Source organism: Wolffia australiana, chromosome 19, assembly GCF_029677425.1.
Source record: "Wolffia australiana isolate 7733 chromosome 19, ASM2967742v1".
In the NCBI taxonomy this organism is placed as follows: Eukaryota; Viridiplantae; Streptophyta; class Magnoliopsida; order Alismatales; family Araceae; genus Wolffia; species Wolffia australiana.
In genome coordinates this window covers 4,761,714-4,778,870 of record NC_135853.1, presented here as the reverse complement: position 1 = coordinate 4,778,870, position 17,157 = coordinate 4,761,714, and the positions used below count along the sequence as shown (strand labels likewise).

Here is a 17,157-nt window from a genome sequence, read left to right as displayed (position 1 = left end):
ATCGACATAAATGAGGTTCACATCACATCTAGGGTTGGACATTTAGGACAGAGGACTGGTTTGACGGGAGGTGGACCCATTTGTCAAACAGGTTTAGGTCTAAGGGTCAAACCGGACCGGAACCGAAATTATATTTTTTGTATTTATTTAATATTTTATATATAATTCTAAAAATATTAAATCCAACTTGACTGAGAGGTTTCTATTGACCTCAGCTTAGATACATATATTTGACCTATTGTGGGCACCCACCTAATCTAGAGTATATTTAACATTACTAAGAACAAATTTTTTCTACGTGGACTTCTACTTTGACTAGTCGACCTGACCAGATCGGAACCAGTCTGGACCGAATTGGGACAGAATAAGAATGGACCAGAACCAGACCGAAGGTTATTTAAGGTTTAGGTGTTTGCTAAAAACCCGGACCGAACATTCCCCATCCAAAAACAACTCACAAATCCTAGTTTCCACCCAAACCGCATGCCATCCTGCCACTACCCACAGCCAAAAACACAGCCTGTGCTGCTGCCATGGCCAAACTGCCCTTTTATTATTTATTTTATCGATAATTTAAGCTTGGCATCATTGAAGAGGGCAGTTGTCCAGTTAGTAAACAATTCTTAATGCGTCACCCTGTGCTAGATTTTACTAACTGCCAACCAAATTATCAAATGTAACCACAGAGTCGCCTAAGTTTTTTCATGCTTAATTTAACATCTACATGGTTCTTAAAATAATCAACTCGGATCGAAAAAAGCAAGTGCAGCCACCTGCTATTATCCATTCAAGTGTTTTAAGAGGTGGCCAAAACAGCCTAGAACAAAAAAACAAGTGTGAGAAACCAAGCACAATATGCTTGGTGATGTCATATTTTCTAAGGCAACTCTTAGGAGAGCAAGCAAGAAGAGACATACTTTTACCAAAGCCACCTGACTAGCTGCAAAAAGAGTAGTTACAGAAGGAGAAAATCATATCTACAGGGGTGGCAGAGGCCTATCATCTAACCTGTACGAGGCCCAACTCGTCTCTTCGCTCTGTGCATTACAATAATTAACTTCTTACCTGCGCCGCTGAACGGCATGGTGATGCTGCATCTGATGGGCTTTGGCTATTCTGTCAGCATACATGGGCAGCTGCACAATTTCTCCTATCTCGTTTAGGAGCACCTCCTCGGTGATGTTGTCCTTAATGCTCTTCATCACCTGATTGCACATAATGGTGTAAACATGAGTAGCCCTCGTCATCGTCATCATCTGTCGTCATTGACTGTAGGCTTGAATGAAAATGATCATTTTGTCATCGTTAACCTCCCGTAGACCAATGACGATGATGATTTAGGCATCGTATTTTATCAGGTTTGCAAGGTTGACAAAGGGACGATGATTAGCAACAACAATGATGATATCATCATCTTCAGCTCTTATTCTCGTCCGTAGGCTTGAATGGCATCAATGATTGTCATTGTCATCGTCATCCTCCTGCAGACAAATGATGATGATGATTTTGGCATCATATTTATCATCAGTCTTTCATCCTGGATAGAATGATGATGATGTTGACAAAATTATTACATTCTCTAGTCATCATGCTTTTGTTACCCTCACCCACATGATAAAGATGATACCAAAATATGCAGGAGGATGATGAAAAACCAAAAAAAAAAATGCAGGAGGATGATGATTCTGGTATCATCTTTATCATGTGGGTGAGGGTAACAAAAGCATGATGACTAGAGAATGTGACAATTTTGTCAACATCATCATCATTCTATCCAGGATGAAAGACTGATGGCGACGATGACAATTCCGACATCCTCGTCATCCTGGCAAGTATGAATGACAGGGGTGATGACAACTTGTCATAGTTATCGTTCACAGCGAACACTAATGAGCACATTATCGGTGGGTTTTTGGAGTAATTAGGGGTAGATGAGGACCTTGTTGAAAGTGTTGATGTCATTGGGCGTGGCCTTGTCTGGCCTGGTTCGCATGCAAACCCAACTTTGCTCCTCTGTGTTCCAAGAGCACTCGATGATGCTCCCGGAGAAGGCAGACGGGTCTTCTGCTTCTGTAAAAGCTTGCAGCCCTCAGGAGGATGAAGATGATTCTTTCTTTCTCTTCTCCCTCTCTATGCCTTGCCTCTCTGTCTCTCTACCCTCTCTATTTAACACTGCCAGTCTCTCATCTAATCTATCTCTCTTCTACCTCTCTGAATCTTTCAGGTCTATCTACTTAACACTGCCTGTCTCTCTCATCTTTTTATATGCATCTCTGTCTCTCTCATCTTTTTATATGCATCTCTGTCTCTCTCCTCTATTTCTCCCGATCTGTCTCTTCGAACTCACTCTATTTAATCTCACTTCTTCTTTGTGTCACTCTCACCTATTCTCCACATCTCTTACTTTCTCTCCATTCTCTATTCTCTCTCCGAGCTCTCTGTGTCTCTCCATTAGACACTGCTTGTCTCTCTCATCTCTTTCTATTAGACAATGCTCGTCTCTCATATATCTACATATAGATCTCTCTCTAATCTCTCTCGTCTAAATCAATTTCATCTCTATCAAACACTGCCCGCCTCTCTCATCTCTCTCTAATCTCGTTCCTCCTTATCTCTCTTCTCCCTCTTCTCTCTTTCTAAAACTGCCAGGTACTCTCAACTCTCTCTGCAGTTCAATCGATGTTGAAAAAGAGAGAGAGAGAGAGAGAGATTACCGGTGAAGATTACTCGGGCATTGTCCATCAGCTTTTTCTTCCCCCTCTCGAAGAGAAATAGCATGTGGCGGTCCTCACTCCCGATCTAAACAGGAACGGCCACAATCTTAGCTTTCGTAATGAAAGTAAAAACACAAAACGCAGGCATCAGGAAAAGAAGACAAACAGACCTCGAACAGGAAGTCGACGGAGTTCATCTCTGGATACTTCCATTTCAAAAGACCCTCGTGTGTACGCGGAACATATGGATCATCCCAGCCCTAAAAATTTTATGAAAGATCCAACCCTGGAGTTTAATAACTTGCACATTTTTCAGATATAATAAGTAAACCACTTAGATACATTCCCACATTACATAAGATTCTGATAGGAACCTTGGTGTCGGTTCTTATCCAGGAAGAGAATGTAGGAGAGATGAGTGGAGGAAGTGATAGATCAGGGATAAGCCGGCTGGCGATTTGACAAGGGATAGGCAAACACATGGGAAAAGAAACTGCCAGGGATGAAGGATGGAGATGAGCCAACTGAAGACACGGTGACACGATCGCAGCGAGGTAAGCAGGAATGATTGTGGATAGACCAGAGAGTGATCGGGGATGAGCCAGCAGTAGATCTGACGAGGGATAGGCGATCACATGGGGAGGGAAACCGCCAAAGATTAAAGATGGAGATGAGCCAATTGAAGATTTCTGAAGTGATCGCAGGGAGGCAAGCTGATTGATTGTGGATAAATGAGAAGTTGATCGAATGAGGTAAGGATAGATTGGGGATTAGCTGGAAGGAGATATGACATGGGAGAGGCGATCAAACAGGGAGAGCCTGATTAGGGTGGTAGAGCCTGATCAGGACGTGGTCTGGGTTGGTCATGGGATGAGCAAACTAGAGATCCGGTGATGTGATTAATTGCGGATTGAGGAAGAATTGATTGATGGAGGTAGCGGCTGATCCTGGATGAGCCAGTAGCAGATGCGACGAAAGAGAGGCGATCACATGGTGAGAGACAGAGAAAGAGAGAGACACACATATCAGGATGAGGTAGGGACTGGAACAGAACGAGCCAACTGAAGACCTGGTAACCGCAATTGCAGGGAGGTATGGGATTACTTCAAGGGAGGGAGGAGGACAGGTCAGGCCAAGCTGCGACTCCATTCTTCCCAACATGTATTTAAAGGAAATTAATCCTGACGAAATACATAAAATACCCCTATGGGATTAATAGTAGACGATACTCTGGGGCCTACAATGAGGAACTTGAATTATCCGATGGAGATATGCAGTGCTGACCTGAAATATTAGACCATCTGCATCATGAGACAAAGCTGGAATGAATTCTTTAAGGAGTTTGGTGACAGTGGATAGCAACCAAAAGTCCTTCCTTCTAACCTGATATGTGAAAAGAAAAGATTTAAAACAAATCAACCCAGTTAACCTTTCCGGGAACAACTTTGTGACACTATGAAAGTTAAAGATGCGTACTCGAAATGGCTCCAGGTCGTATCTGTAGATGGGATTTTGCCGTCTGTCAAAATTCCGAGGCTCAATCACTTCCTTCTCAAGTAATTTCCACCTTTCTGAGAAGGGCCTCTAAAGTACAAAGTGATGACATTTAAATTCAGGAAAAAAATGCATGAAATAGATTTTTCCCCAAATAATCAGCTCTTTACATTACTAAAAGACTATCAATTCTGCTTGGAGGAAATTATGAAAACAGAAAGGATGCACGAAAATCAAACCTCAACGACTGAGTCCCCATTAAGGACCATCAAGTCATAAGCCAGATATCTTCTCTCCATCTTTTTGGTGTCAGGAATTGTGTCGATGATCATCTCCCCGTCAATTAATGTATTGTTATGCACTCCCTTGATCAAACCCCAGGTTTAAATGCACGTTCTATCATCAAGAAAAATGAAAAAAAGAAATAGGAGATGATATCTAGAGGCCTTACTTCAATTCCACCCTTTGAAGGAAAGCGCATTTGCACCCTGCGGAACTCAAATTTTCGATCGATTAAATAACAGCCGTGTGTAGTAATGAGCATCATGTAGCGGGTTCCGTCTGCTTTCCACGTGGCATAATAGTACCGCTGTCTCAGCAATTGAAGATTCTCCCTGGACAGAAGGAAACAAAAGACATGAATTTTACAATATGTAACTTGATAAAAACCAGATAATTCGTAACTGATTACAGGACAATTTGAATGGAATTTGATAAATTAACCAAGATTTAATAACTTAAAATAGGAAAGGAATGTCAGGTAATGTAATGCGTGCTTCTCCACTGTTCGAAGTACCAAGAAAATATAAAATGGCCAACTTAGGTTTATAAAATGCCTGAAAACAAGCGTTATGTTGGGGAAGATCACATAAATTTTCAACTGGAAATGAAATCAAATGACCTGTTTAAAGACACAGGATGAGACCCCGGAAATTGCATTCTGCCTCTGCCCTAAGAAAGAAAAAACAATTCATCAAAAATGTTTCCACAGAGTTCGTCTGAATGAAAATTGCGAAAGAGCAATGTAACATAAAAAGTAGTATTTACGCAAGTATTTGCGAAAGAGCGATGATATAATAACTCTATTGGATTATTAAACAATATAAAACAATATAAAAATCAAAAATATTGAATAAATTGAGTAAACTGTGTAACCTATAAAGTAACAAAAGAACCAAACATATTGAAATCAATTAGGTAAACATTTTAACCTATAGAGTAATATATGAACCAAACTTATCGAATCAATTGGGTAAAGACTTTAACCTACGGAGTAACATAAGAACCAAATTGATAAGTCTCTGCCGAGAATTTATCAGACAAAGAAAAGGAGAATGCATAACCCCACTTATCCCACACGTACGGAATGATCCGGCACATGTGAACGTTTGAATAAAGCTTGGGAAGGGCGCCGAAGAGGGAGGCTATAAATAAAGAAGAGGCCGTGGAGAAGGGACATCAAGAAGAGGCCGTGGAGAGCGTCAGGAGATCTTCCTCAGCGAGTTGCATCGTCCAATCCGATCGCTAGCGTCCTGTCATTACAAGGACAGTTTCTTCCACTGATCTGTTCATTGTTTTCTCACCTTCTTGATTCTGTTGAACGATACTTCTATTGAGACACAATTTCTACTACTACTACTACTACTACTAGCAATTCGGATCTGGGATTGTTTGACTGAAATCTTCGAGAATTGGTCGTGAATTTTCCTACAATTCCAATAACTGTTGAGATCCACTCAGAGTCTTAACACAAATATATTGAATCAATTGAGTAAACTTTTGAACTACCCGTTGCTAATTGATACAAAGGTCAATCCAAATCGAAAGAAATGATTTGCTCGGAAAAAACGAGAAGATGAAGATGATAGAAAAGGGATGTCATCTTCCACCCTTTTCAATCATCTTTCATTTTCAGTCGCTTCAACTCTAGAAATTCATTTGCTAAGAAACCAAATGAATTAAGATAGCATTCATTCGACAAGAAGGTCATTCGTTTTACTTATTCTGCCCCACTTTATAGATTCCCATAACGCGAATAGAAGTGTAACGTGAAAACAAGGAATCAGTAAAAGAAGGAATCATGCAAACACAACAAAACAAATGACAAAAAAGATCCAGAGCAATAAAGGACCATTTGGAGAAGCTTGAGTTGGTGACAGCAAAACTGTTGAAAGCTGTCTCTCTGATCGAAGGGAATTGCATCGCCAAGAACGTCCTCGTTTTTCATAATTTCAATCTCAGTGTGCTCCTCTGGCTGTAGGCAATAGAAAATAATATATAATAAGATAATCAAACTATGAAATCTTTCTGCGATCATTCTTTCCAACAGTTTCCATCGAAAGCACTCTTTCTAACCAAAAGTTCTAAAAACTATCCCTAATATTTATGGAAAACAAAGTGTGAAGAATGAAGAGAATTCTGCCTTTGGGAACAGATAGGACAAATGAGGCCTTTTTGAGAGAAATGAGAAATATGCAGAAGAAGTTTATTGAGATTTTTGATACAGAGAAAAGGGGAAAAAACTCACATATAAACAGGTTGGGAAAGACTTTCCTTTATAGGCTAAGTCCTTTCTCAAGATAGCCGTTGGGGGCAACGGTCATATAGCCGTTGCCCCAACGGCTATTTTAAGGGGCAAAAAGGTCATTCTTTGGGGAGCGATAGAAAAAGAAAGAAAAAGAAGGAAAAGAGAAAGGAAAAAGGAAGAGAAAGTAGGAGAGAGATAGGTGGGCCATTTATAACTCATGGCCCACCTTTTTACATGTGTGTCAAAATAGAAAAGGATGAAATTAGATGTTTAACACTCCCCCTCAAGTTGGGCATAGATGTTAATCATGCCCAACTTGGACGCCAAATCTTGAAACTGTCTTCCTGGTAGTCCTTTGGTCAGAATGTCAGCCACCTGTTGCGGTGATGGTATGTATTCTGGACTGATGAGTCCAGAATTAATCTTCTCTTTGATGTAGTGTCTGTCAATTCTTGCATGCTTCGTACGATCATGATGCACGGGGTTCTTGGCCATAGCAATAGCTGATTGACTGTCAGAATATAAGATGATTGGCTTTGGAGGAATGAGTTTTAAATCAGTTAGAATATCGTTAAGCCACATTCCTTCGCAAACACCTTTCTTTAAAGCCCTGAGTTCTGCTTCAGCACTCGATATTGAGACTTCCCGCTGCTTCTTGCTACGCCAGGTGATTAAATTTCTTCCCAAAAAACTGCAGTATCCAGATGTAGATCGACTATCATCCAGAGAGCTTGCATAATCTGAATCGGTGAAGATTTTAACCGTAGGGTCTCCCCCTGCCTGAAATAGAAGACCCTTCCCAATTGTCCCTTTCAAATAGGAGAGAATACGGTCAGCTGCTGTCTGATGAGACTGTCGTGGATCTGACATATACTGACTTAAAGAGTTCACAGCAAAGGATATATCTGGTCTTGTGTGGTTTAGATAGAGTAATCTGCCAATCAATCTCTGAAATGATGTCTTATCGATGGGGTCGTCCTTGTCGCTCTGCTTGGCTTGAAGTTTGACATTTGTATCCACTGGAGTGCTTACTGGCTTACAATCTAATTTACCTGTATCCTTGAGTAGATCCAGGACGTACTTGTGTTGAGATAGGACAATGCCGCTCCTGGAATAAGCTACTTCAATACCAAGAAAATAAGTGAGTTGACCTAAAGATTTAATATCAAAGTTGCTGGTCAGATGACGTTTTAGATTTCCAATTTCCTTGATATCGTTGCCAACGATAATATCATCAACATAGACGATTAAAATAGCCAGTTTGGAGTCTTGGCCATGTTTGAAGAATAGGGTATGATCACCCTCACTTTGTGAGTATCCAACTGATATGAGAGTAGATGAAAATTTCTCAAACCATGCTCTTGGGGATTGCCTTAATCCATACAGCGATTTCTTTGCGACACACATATGATGAGTTTTCATGCAATAGATAACCGGGGGGAGGAGCCATATATACCTCTTCTTGCAGTTCTCCATGTAGGAATGCATTTTTAACATCAAATTGCGAAAGATCCCACTGATGCATGGCTGCAAGTGCAATTACTAATCTTACTGTATTCAGCTTGGCGACTGGAGCGAATGTCTCATGATAGTCTATTCCATAAGACTGGGTATATCCTCTGGCCACCAGTCGAGCTTTATACCTTGCAATAGAGCCATCTGAATTATATTTAATCGTATATACCCATCTGCTACCAACCAATTTCTTTCCTTCTGGGAGTGGGCCCATATCCCATGTACCATTCTTCCTTAATGCCAACATTTCGTCATCCATAGCAGTTTTCCATTCGGCTTGAGACATAGCTTCTTGAACATTTCTTGGAATGACAGTGGTCAGTAGTACCTGAACAATCTTTCTGTAACCTGAGGACAGACGATCATAAGACACATAATTGCATATGGGATATAATTTCTTACTGCGGCATTCCGAGTACCCTTGCTGATGGCAATAGACCAACCTTGATTAGCTGGTGCCGAAAGGTCTTCATGAGTATCTTCCTCGTTCTCCATCTGAGTAAACTCTTGTTCTCCATCTAACTCTGGATTGTCCTCAGCCATTTCCGCTCGATCCATAGCTGGAGAGGAATTTTCAGATGGATTAAATCCCAGATTTTCCGTATCTAAATCTGTTCCTGTTTCATTTACTTCCAAATAACAGTCAGATCGATGTCCCTCATTGTAGAACATGCTGTATTCATCAAACTTCACGTCTGCGGTAACAAATGTTTTCTTAGTAAGAGGATGGTAACACACATAACCTTTCTGAGTAGATGAATACCCCACAAAAATGCACTTGAAAGCTCTGGAGTCCAATTTTCCTGCAAAGTGGGACTAAACATATGCTACACACCCAAATACTTTAGCAACCAAATTTGTATGAAGAGATAATTCTGGGTGACTTGAGGCTAATAGATCAATCGGTGACAGTAATGACAGGGTTCTAGATGGCGTTCGGTTGATAAGATGTACAGCAGTAGCCACAGCATCACTCCAATAAGTCTTGGGGCAGTTTCCTTGAAATAATAGAGATCTGGCTGAAGACATAATGTGCCCAATCTTTCTTTCAGCAAGTCCATTTTGCTGAGGAGTGTTCACACATGAGGATTCATGGATAATTCCATGATCATTCATGTATTGATTAACTTCAGAACTGAAATACTCCTTGCATTATCAGATCGAAGTATTCTAACCCTTTTCCCAAACTGGTTATTGATCAACTCGATGAATCGGATGATCACGGTTGGGACTTCTGATTTGTGTTTAAGCAGGTAGATCCAGGAATATCTTGAGTAATCATCCACAAAGATTATAAACCATCGGTGCTGCGATCTTCCTGTAGTAGAACAAGGACCCCAAACGTCACTATGAACCATATCGAATGGAAATTTCTTCCTATGATCAGTTCTTGAAAAATGAGATCTTCTATGCTTGGCAAATTGACAAGACTCACAAACCAATCTTTGGATATCAATGTTTTTAAACAAATCAGGGTACACTTGTTTCAGAAGATGAAAGGAAGGGTGTCCAAGTCTCCTGTGCAGTAAGAAAATACTGTTTCTTGACTGAGTGTTGAGAACCATCTTCAGAGTCCTCTGTCCTTCTAGTCCGTCCACTAGCAGGAGTCCCCCTTGCCTTCTAGCAGGTAAAGTCTTCTGGCTGGTTTCCTTTTCACACAAAAAACAGTTAGATGAGTCAAATATAAATCTCCAACCTGTGTCGTCCACTAGTCGTTGTAGTGACAACAAGTTGGCTTTAAGTCCTGGTACATGAAGAGCACTTTGTAGTAATACATCTTTAATCTTTATTTTCCCAATTCCTGCCACTTTTAGAATCCCACCATTGGCAGTAAAGACAACATGATTATCATCTATTACTTTATATTCCTCAAAGCATGATTTATCAGGTGACATGTGATCTGTGGCTCCAGAATCTACTATCCATCCATGAGATTGAAGATTTTCATATGTAGTAAATGCAAAACTTTTATATTCACCTGATTGGGCGAGAGACGTGGAGCTGAATTTCTTGAATACTTTCTCGACTTCTTCAGCTATGAGCTTTTGAATATCTCCTTCTTCTTTCTTTGGTGCTTCTCCCACTTGACTGCTGGAGGATGCAACATAGGCTTTATTCTTTGCTCCTGGGTTCCATAACCCTTTCTTTTTGAGGTCTTCCTTCCATGCCAGCTTCCGGCACTCCTTAATATGATGTCCTGGCTTGGTGCAGTAGGCGCAGACTACGGGTTCTGTGCCGGTTGCTTCCTTAGACACGTGCTTAGACGATTTTTCTCTTGACTCTTCTTTTTTAGCGGCATGTGCTACTGAGACAGAGGGCTCAGTCGATAATTGTTGCTTTTGGCCTTCTGGCGGCTTGATCTTCTTTCTACAATCGGCACTTGTTGCCTCCGAGATTGCTTCTTCCAATTTAGGGAATTTCTCCCTATGGATTAGCTGGGATCGGAGACTTTCATATTCAGAATTTAAGCCCATGAGGAAGGTAAGTGTTCTTACTTTAATCTCCCTTTGCCAGTACTCGAGATTCTGAATTGAGACTGGCCATAGCTGATCAATTTCCCTCCATATTGCCTTGAGTTGGGATGCATATGAAGCTACTGATAATTCCTTCTGCCGGATGAACTTTACTTGAAGAAGGAGGTCATACACCCTCCAATCGTTTTGCATTTCTGCACAGGATTTACGGATTTCCCTCCATATATCTGCAACAACATCCATTAGATAATACTGATTTCTTTGTTCTACCTCCATATTTCTCACCATCCAGTTGGTGATGTATGCTTCTTCTGCGCGCCAAAGCTTCAATCTGAGCCTATCGGTAGGTGGTGAATCATCAGTAAGATGGTAACCCATGAAGGCGGCGACCAGTGACCTTTCGGTCAATTTCATCCAACTATATCCGTTTGTACCATCATACTTAAGATCCAGATCTGGTATGACCAGTCTGTTCTTAGTATAATCATATATATGAAGCACTTCGTCTGCAGAGGATTCTTCTTCCGAGCTGTATGCAGAAGCTTTGGCCTGCTTGGAAACTTTCCTGGAAGCAGCCTTTTTTCCAATATGATGATAGAACTTGCTTGCAGACTTGCAGACTTGCAGACTATGGAGCTCCTTTCGTCAGGGAAGGTTGAATGAATCAACCTTGCTCTGATACCATGTGAAGAATGCAGAGAATTCTGCCTTTGGGAACAGATAGGACAAATGAGGCCTTTTTGAGAGAAATGAGAAATATGCAGAAGAAGTTTATTGAGATTTTTGATACAGAGAAAAGGGGAAAAAACTCACATATAAACAGGTTGGGAAAGACTTTCCTTTATAGGCTAAGTCCTTTCTCAAGATAGCCGTTGGGGGCAACGGTCATATAGCCGTTGCCCCAACGGCTATTTTAAGAGCAAAAGGTCATTCTTTGGGGAGCGATAGAAAAAGAAAGAAAAAGAAGGAAAAGAGAAAGGAAAAAGGAAGAGAAAGTAGGAGAGAGATAGGTGGGCCATTTATAACTCATGGCCCACCTTTTTACATGTGTGTCAAAATAGAAAAGGATGAAATTAGATGTTTAACACAAAGGAATGGAGATTGCACAGAAGACGACATCACATAGTCAAAAGGCACTAACATGAGAGGCTGAAATGACATTGCCATCATCGTCCTCTTCCTGTACAGCTTCACCATTGAGATCAAGATCAGCGGATCTCTTCCATTCAGGAGTGGAGGGACAAACCACAGACTCCGGCTTCCTTTCATGATGAAGTTTATACAACTGATCAATGTAGTCCTGCTTGTAGATTCCAGGTGGCCTTGCAAGAGAAAATAATTGTATCGCCTAAACAGAAACATGGAGGAAGAAAGAGTGATTAAAATAGAGATTTTGGTGAAAATTAAGTACACCATTGATCATGTAAAGAAATGAATCTTTCTACACACCTCAGTGACGGTCATTCCCGGATGCAAACGCAAGAGGCAATTAACAATCATATAACCGGTTCTATTATGCCCGTGGGTACAATGAACGACTACGTACTTCTTCATTTGCTTTTGACGGGATAAAAATTGAATGACCTGGATAAAAGACTAATTTAATACAAACAGAAATAGGATGAAACCAAAAGAACACGATTAGATTTCGAAAATCAGGCCCCTTTATTTTCTGCATAAAGTTAGCTTTCCCATTAAAGAAAAAATACAAGGACCAACTATCCCGAGGGTATGTTTTCAGAAGTCTACTTAACAGTCTCGCATGAAAAACATAACTTGATCCTTACAAGGCCCTCTAACACGTTTCAAGATTTTAAACAAGATAAACCAAATCAGGAAAATATGAAAACTGAACGTGTTGTCATATCGATAAAGATTTAGAATTTCCAAATGCGAACCTCAAAAACAAATCTGTTAACTAGCTCATTGTCAGGTACGTCATCTCGCCCCTTGCAAGGAATCTGGAGAGATGAGGACATTCGAACTCAGCTTAAGAAGACATAATAGTGCCCAATCGGGGGGATTATGATCACTTGAACAACTCAACTCACCTTAGAGTACTTGATACCTTGTCTTGTCCAGTCTGATGCAGGGTAGTACCGAGAAGTATTCGTCAAGTCAATAACAAAACCGATCTTCAAGAACAGAATGAAACATTCACTTAGAAGCTTACTGTATAAGGCAATTTAACAGAAGAAAAAATGTAGTCGAACTCATGATAAAGTTAAAAAATATATAGACAACGGCAACAGACTTACTTCCCTACCAGCCCTCCTATTCTGATGAATTACTTGTTTGGAAGAGTATCGCCTCCCAGGGGGCACTGCGTCATTGAATGACTCCCCTAAAGGAACTTTAGATGGAATCATAAACTCTATGCACTGGCCAAACGAAGGGCAGTCAATCCAACCTGTACAAGAAAAAAAACGTCAGAGGCACCATTAATACATTATTTAAATTAAGCGCTCCAGATTAAAATTGTGCTTTTCTTTAAAAAGTAGAGTCAAATTGTGCTTTTCTTTTTAAAAATAGATTCCAATTGCGCACAGGCCAAATGTGGGGTAGAATACATGCCATAAAATAAATAATATTATTTTGTAAAAAATAACCAAGTTACAAGGAACCAAGAAAAATAGCAAGGATGATAAATTCGACCCGAAACAAGTGCACACTAGTAGGCAAAAAAGGAGATGTATTTATCTCAGGACTTCAGTTTAATTCTTTGAAAAAAATAAAGAATGCAATAATTTGGTGAAAATGGATAGCACGCTTCTGTTTATCTTGTGAAACAGACCTGAAAAAAATTTTACACAGACTTTCAAGAAGAGGAATAGAAAATTCGACAATGTTCAAAGATCATACATGAGTTAGAGAATCCAGCGACAACAATCCTAACAGAGATGGACGGAGGGAGATATATATATAGAGAGAGAGAGAGATAGAGAATAGATAAACTAAAGAGATTCAAGATTCATTGCACAGAAGAAGAATACAATAGGATAGCCCACTAAGGTTACCCTGATTGGAAGAGGTCTGCGGACCCTGAAGCCCTTAAGAGCGCACATCGCCTCACACTTTGGCCAGAAATTTCACTTATTTTCTAATAATTTACAAGAGTGAAGCAGGCAGAAAGGTTGGAAATAAGCCACATGTGCCACTGGAAATAGAAACGTGCCGGCCCCTTAAAATCGAGTGCAAACGGGCAATTGTATATTCAAAGACATGTCTTCTTCAAGAAACCAAAGGCCCATCTTTGCGGTGATTGATGGCTGGCGACGTAGGGGTCGGGCCTCTAGTTTCAGAGGAGCAGCTGTTAAGTACTAGTATCTGTGTTTGGAGATGGAGCATCATCATGTCATGTTCAAGCCTCTAGTTCTAGTATCTGTGTTTGTTCTGTTCTTGTTTCTAATCCACTCCCTCAGCTTAAGAAATGGCCAGCGAAAGAAAAATGGCAAAATCAACAGTTTCAATTGAATGTGCGGCGACATTTCTTTTAAAAAAGATCAGTTATTAAGAAACTTAATATGCTTTATGATTACTTGGAGAGAACGGCTTAAAGTCATATATCTACATGAATACGCGGTCTATCACTATGCACAAAATACAATGCAAAGACTAAAGGAATTATTAAAAAAACGACCAGAATCATAAATATTCAGGATACATATCCAAGTTTCAATTCAAATGGAAAGAAAGGCGGATCAGAATGATTAAAAAAAGTCCTATACCATCCGGAAGCCGTCTTCTGTCATTATGTACAGGGTTCCATGTAGGGGGGGCATGGTGATTCAGATTTAGACGAACAGCTCGAGAAGGGAGTTCGTTTCGATTTTCTCCTTGAAGGCGACGCTTCCTTTCCTCACGCTCCTAACCCATTACCAAGACAGAGGAAGCCAAGGTTAAGGATCAAGTGAATGCTTAAACTGTTAGACTGCAGGATGAGAAGGACCAATCACCTTTTAATTGAGATGTAATTTGTAATCGTCTATCCTTTTTTTTGAAACATTTGTTATCGTCTATCTACCTACCGTCCCTCAAATCTTTCTCCACAATATCATAATGTAACCAGAACATAGGAAAGGCACAGGGAACACAAATATGTTGGAGGGCGTACCCTGCGGAAGGTCTGTACTGCTGTCTCTATTCTATCTTCTGCTGCAGTATTACTGCCCATTAGCCCATAATCTTCTTCCTCCTCTGGCAATGGCGATGCATTCAAGTCCATCGCAGTTATCATTCAAAAACGTATCCTGCGTAGAAGAAATTTGCTTTTTGAATAATTAGGGACATTTTTATGAAGATAATTCATTGATGACCTAAATAATATAATTCAATAGAAAATAAGGTATCGCCAATAGTATCTACAAAGACTCTATATATCCAGCTAAGAATATATTTCCCAATCATTTCATGCAACCTAATGAACTTGAGAAGCTACACTTAAGTGATCCCGCGTATCAAGGGGCATTTATGTAAACATTTTAGGCACTTTCGTTAAAAAGATGTAGCTATTTGAAGGGCAGCGATTAGTCGTGAAATAATTGGATTGTATCCCCTTCTTCCGCCGCAAAAGCATTATATTCTTCTCCTATCATTTCTCTTCGAAGTTGACCATTGAGACAACCTGAGATGGCTGCATCACACACAACAAAATAAATAAGGCAATCAAATGCCTCAGTAAAGAACGAAACAAACGCCAACTGGCATAGATAATTTGGAGAGCGGGACGTCATCCGTTAGGCATTACTCCACCTCCTATGAGGGCAGTCCCAGGGCCCCAAAGTTCACCTTCCGACATCAAAATTCCCACATTCTTACACATCTGTCAGCACTCTCGACGGCCAAATGATGGATACCGAAAGGAATCAATTAAAAGATGAATAAGTTCTTACAGAGAAAGGAGAAAAAAGATTGGAGGAATAATTTCCGTATAGATGGAAGAAGGATAAGTGGATATCAATCAAGAATACTGAATGCAGTAATCTAGCCAAGAAGCTGAGCACAGCCTCGAGATCCAAGAAAACTTCATAGGTCTCACGAATGGTTAGTCGAGGTACATCTGGGTATTTGTATACCCTTAAGAAATCAAGATTGGGAAGGAACCGGTTCCAACTCTGAGATTTGAATGGGCCTCCCTTTATAAGTTATCGCCGGAGAGTTTTCTTTATGAAAGGGCTAACAATATGATTGAATACTGAGATGAGTAGAAACCTACTCCATCGAGACTGTTTAAAGATCATCCGATTTATGCCTTACATATTGTAAAGATACCCAATCAGGGGCGGAATAAATTAGGAATAAAATGGAGTTTTTGGAGTAAATCATCAATTATTTTCTCTAGAGCTACCACAAGGAAGAGAAAAATGTTAAATAACTGAGGAGCAACCGTGATTTCTGAAACCCATTCAACGATGATTCATGAATACTTCAACCCCACCTCCCCCGGATTTGTCACAAAATCAACTTCTTTCGCGTATAAATCCGAAATTCTAACCCTCGGGACTCTTCCTCTTCGCTGCATTCCGATCAACTTACAATCATGGAGGCTCTAAATATCATTGCCCGGACAGAGAACGCAAGATTTTCGCCAACATTGCCTAGCTCCCAGCAGTCCGCCCTCACACAAGAACGAGCCAATCATGGTTTAGCCGCAAAAATTCGGCAAATTGATACAATCAAGGGCAGCAATTTCGGGCTCTCGAAATTTCGAGAGGAGACACCCACTAATCCGGCGCAGAAAGAACCCGTGATCGACAGTGCAAGAAACCAAAAAATAGACTTTCTTTGCAAGGTAGAGCAATTCAAACCGAAAAATTCAAAATTTACCTCGAATAAGAGCTCAGGAAGGCAAATGACTGGATTGAAGCGAGCCCGGCCGCATAGATGGGCGTCTGTTGATCCAGAGAATGGGAGAACGGAATCAAAGAGCGGTAAGGTCGCCCGAGAGAGGAAGATTCAGGCTTTGTGGGTGAGAAGGATTCCGCCTATGCGGGTCGGGCGTGGGTAGAGAAGGGTTCTCGAGTTGAGCGCGACTAGGGTTTCGTCGGCAGCGAAGGGCGATGGCGGGCACAGAAAGTGGCGGTCGTTGCTGCGAATTTGATGGGCCTGATCTTAGCAGAGCGAGCCCGGTTTGTATATTTTATTGGGCTCCCTTCTCTCTCATCCGTATCATCTCTTTTCTCTCTCTTCTCTTTTCTCTCACATCCATATCATCTCTTTTCTCTCTCTTCCCTCTCTTCTCTTTTCTCTCACATCCATATCATCTCTTTTCTCTCTCTTCCCTCTCTTCTCTTTTCTCTCACATCCATATCATATCTTTTCTCTCTCTTCCCTCTCTTCTCTTTTCTCTCTCATCCATATCATCTCTTTTCTCTCTCTTCTCTTTTCTCTCACATCCATGTCATCTCTTTTCTCTCTCTTCCCTCTCTTCTCT

At 40.7% G+C, this 17,157-nt stretch overlaps 2 protein-coding genes across 2 annotated transcripts; both read right to left on the bottom strand.

The window, feature by feature from the left end:
* Positions 1-750: 750 nt before the first annotated feature.
* On the bottom strand, positions 751-16,844 carry LOC144715411 (uncharacterized). The gene is made up of 18 exons (XM_078590317.1): positions 16,551-16,844; positions 14,839-14,974; positions 14,453-14,591; positions 12,983-13,134; positions 12,776-12,859; positions 12,623-12,685; positions 12,174-12,308; positions 11,866-12,072; positions 6,340-6,462; positions 5,110-5,159; positions 4,660-4,822; positions 4,448-4,573; positions 4,191-4,298; positions 3,999-4,097; positions 2,885-2,974; positions 2,715-2,799; positions 1,940-2,070; positions 751-1,205 (listed from the first exon to the last, which is right to left on the bottom strand). The coding sequence occupies exons 2-18, from the start codon at positions 14,959-14,961 to the stop codon at positions 1,062-1,064; spliced, it is 2,022 nt and encodes a 673-aa protein (XP_078446443.1). The 5' UTR covers positions 14,962-14,974; positions 16,551-16,844; the 3' UTR covers positions 751-1,061.
* Positions 9,402-11,854, bottom strand: LOC144715412 (uncharacterized). The gene is made up of 2 exons (XM_078590318.1): positions 10,229-11,854; positions 9,402-9,899 (listed from the first exon to the last, which is right to left on the bottom strand). Exons 1-2 carry the CDS (start codon positions 11,136-11,138, stop codon positions 9,871-9,873), a joined length of 939 nt encoding a protein of 312 aa, XP_078446444.1. The 5' UTR covers positions 11,139-11,854; the 3' UTR covers positions 9,402-9,870.
* Positions 16,845-17,157: the final 313 nt, after the last annotated feature.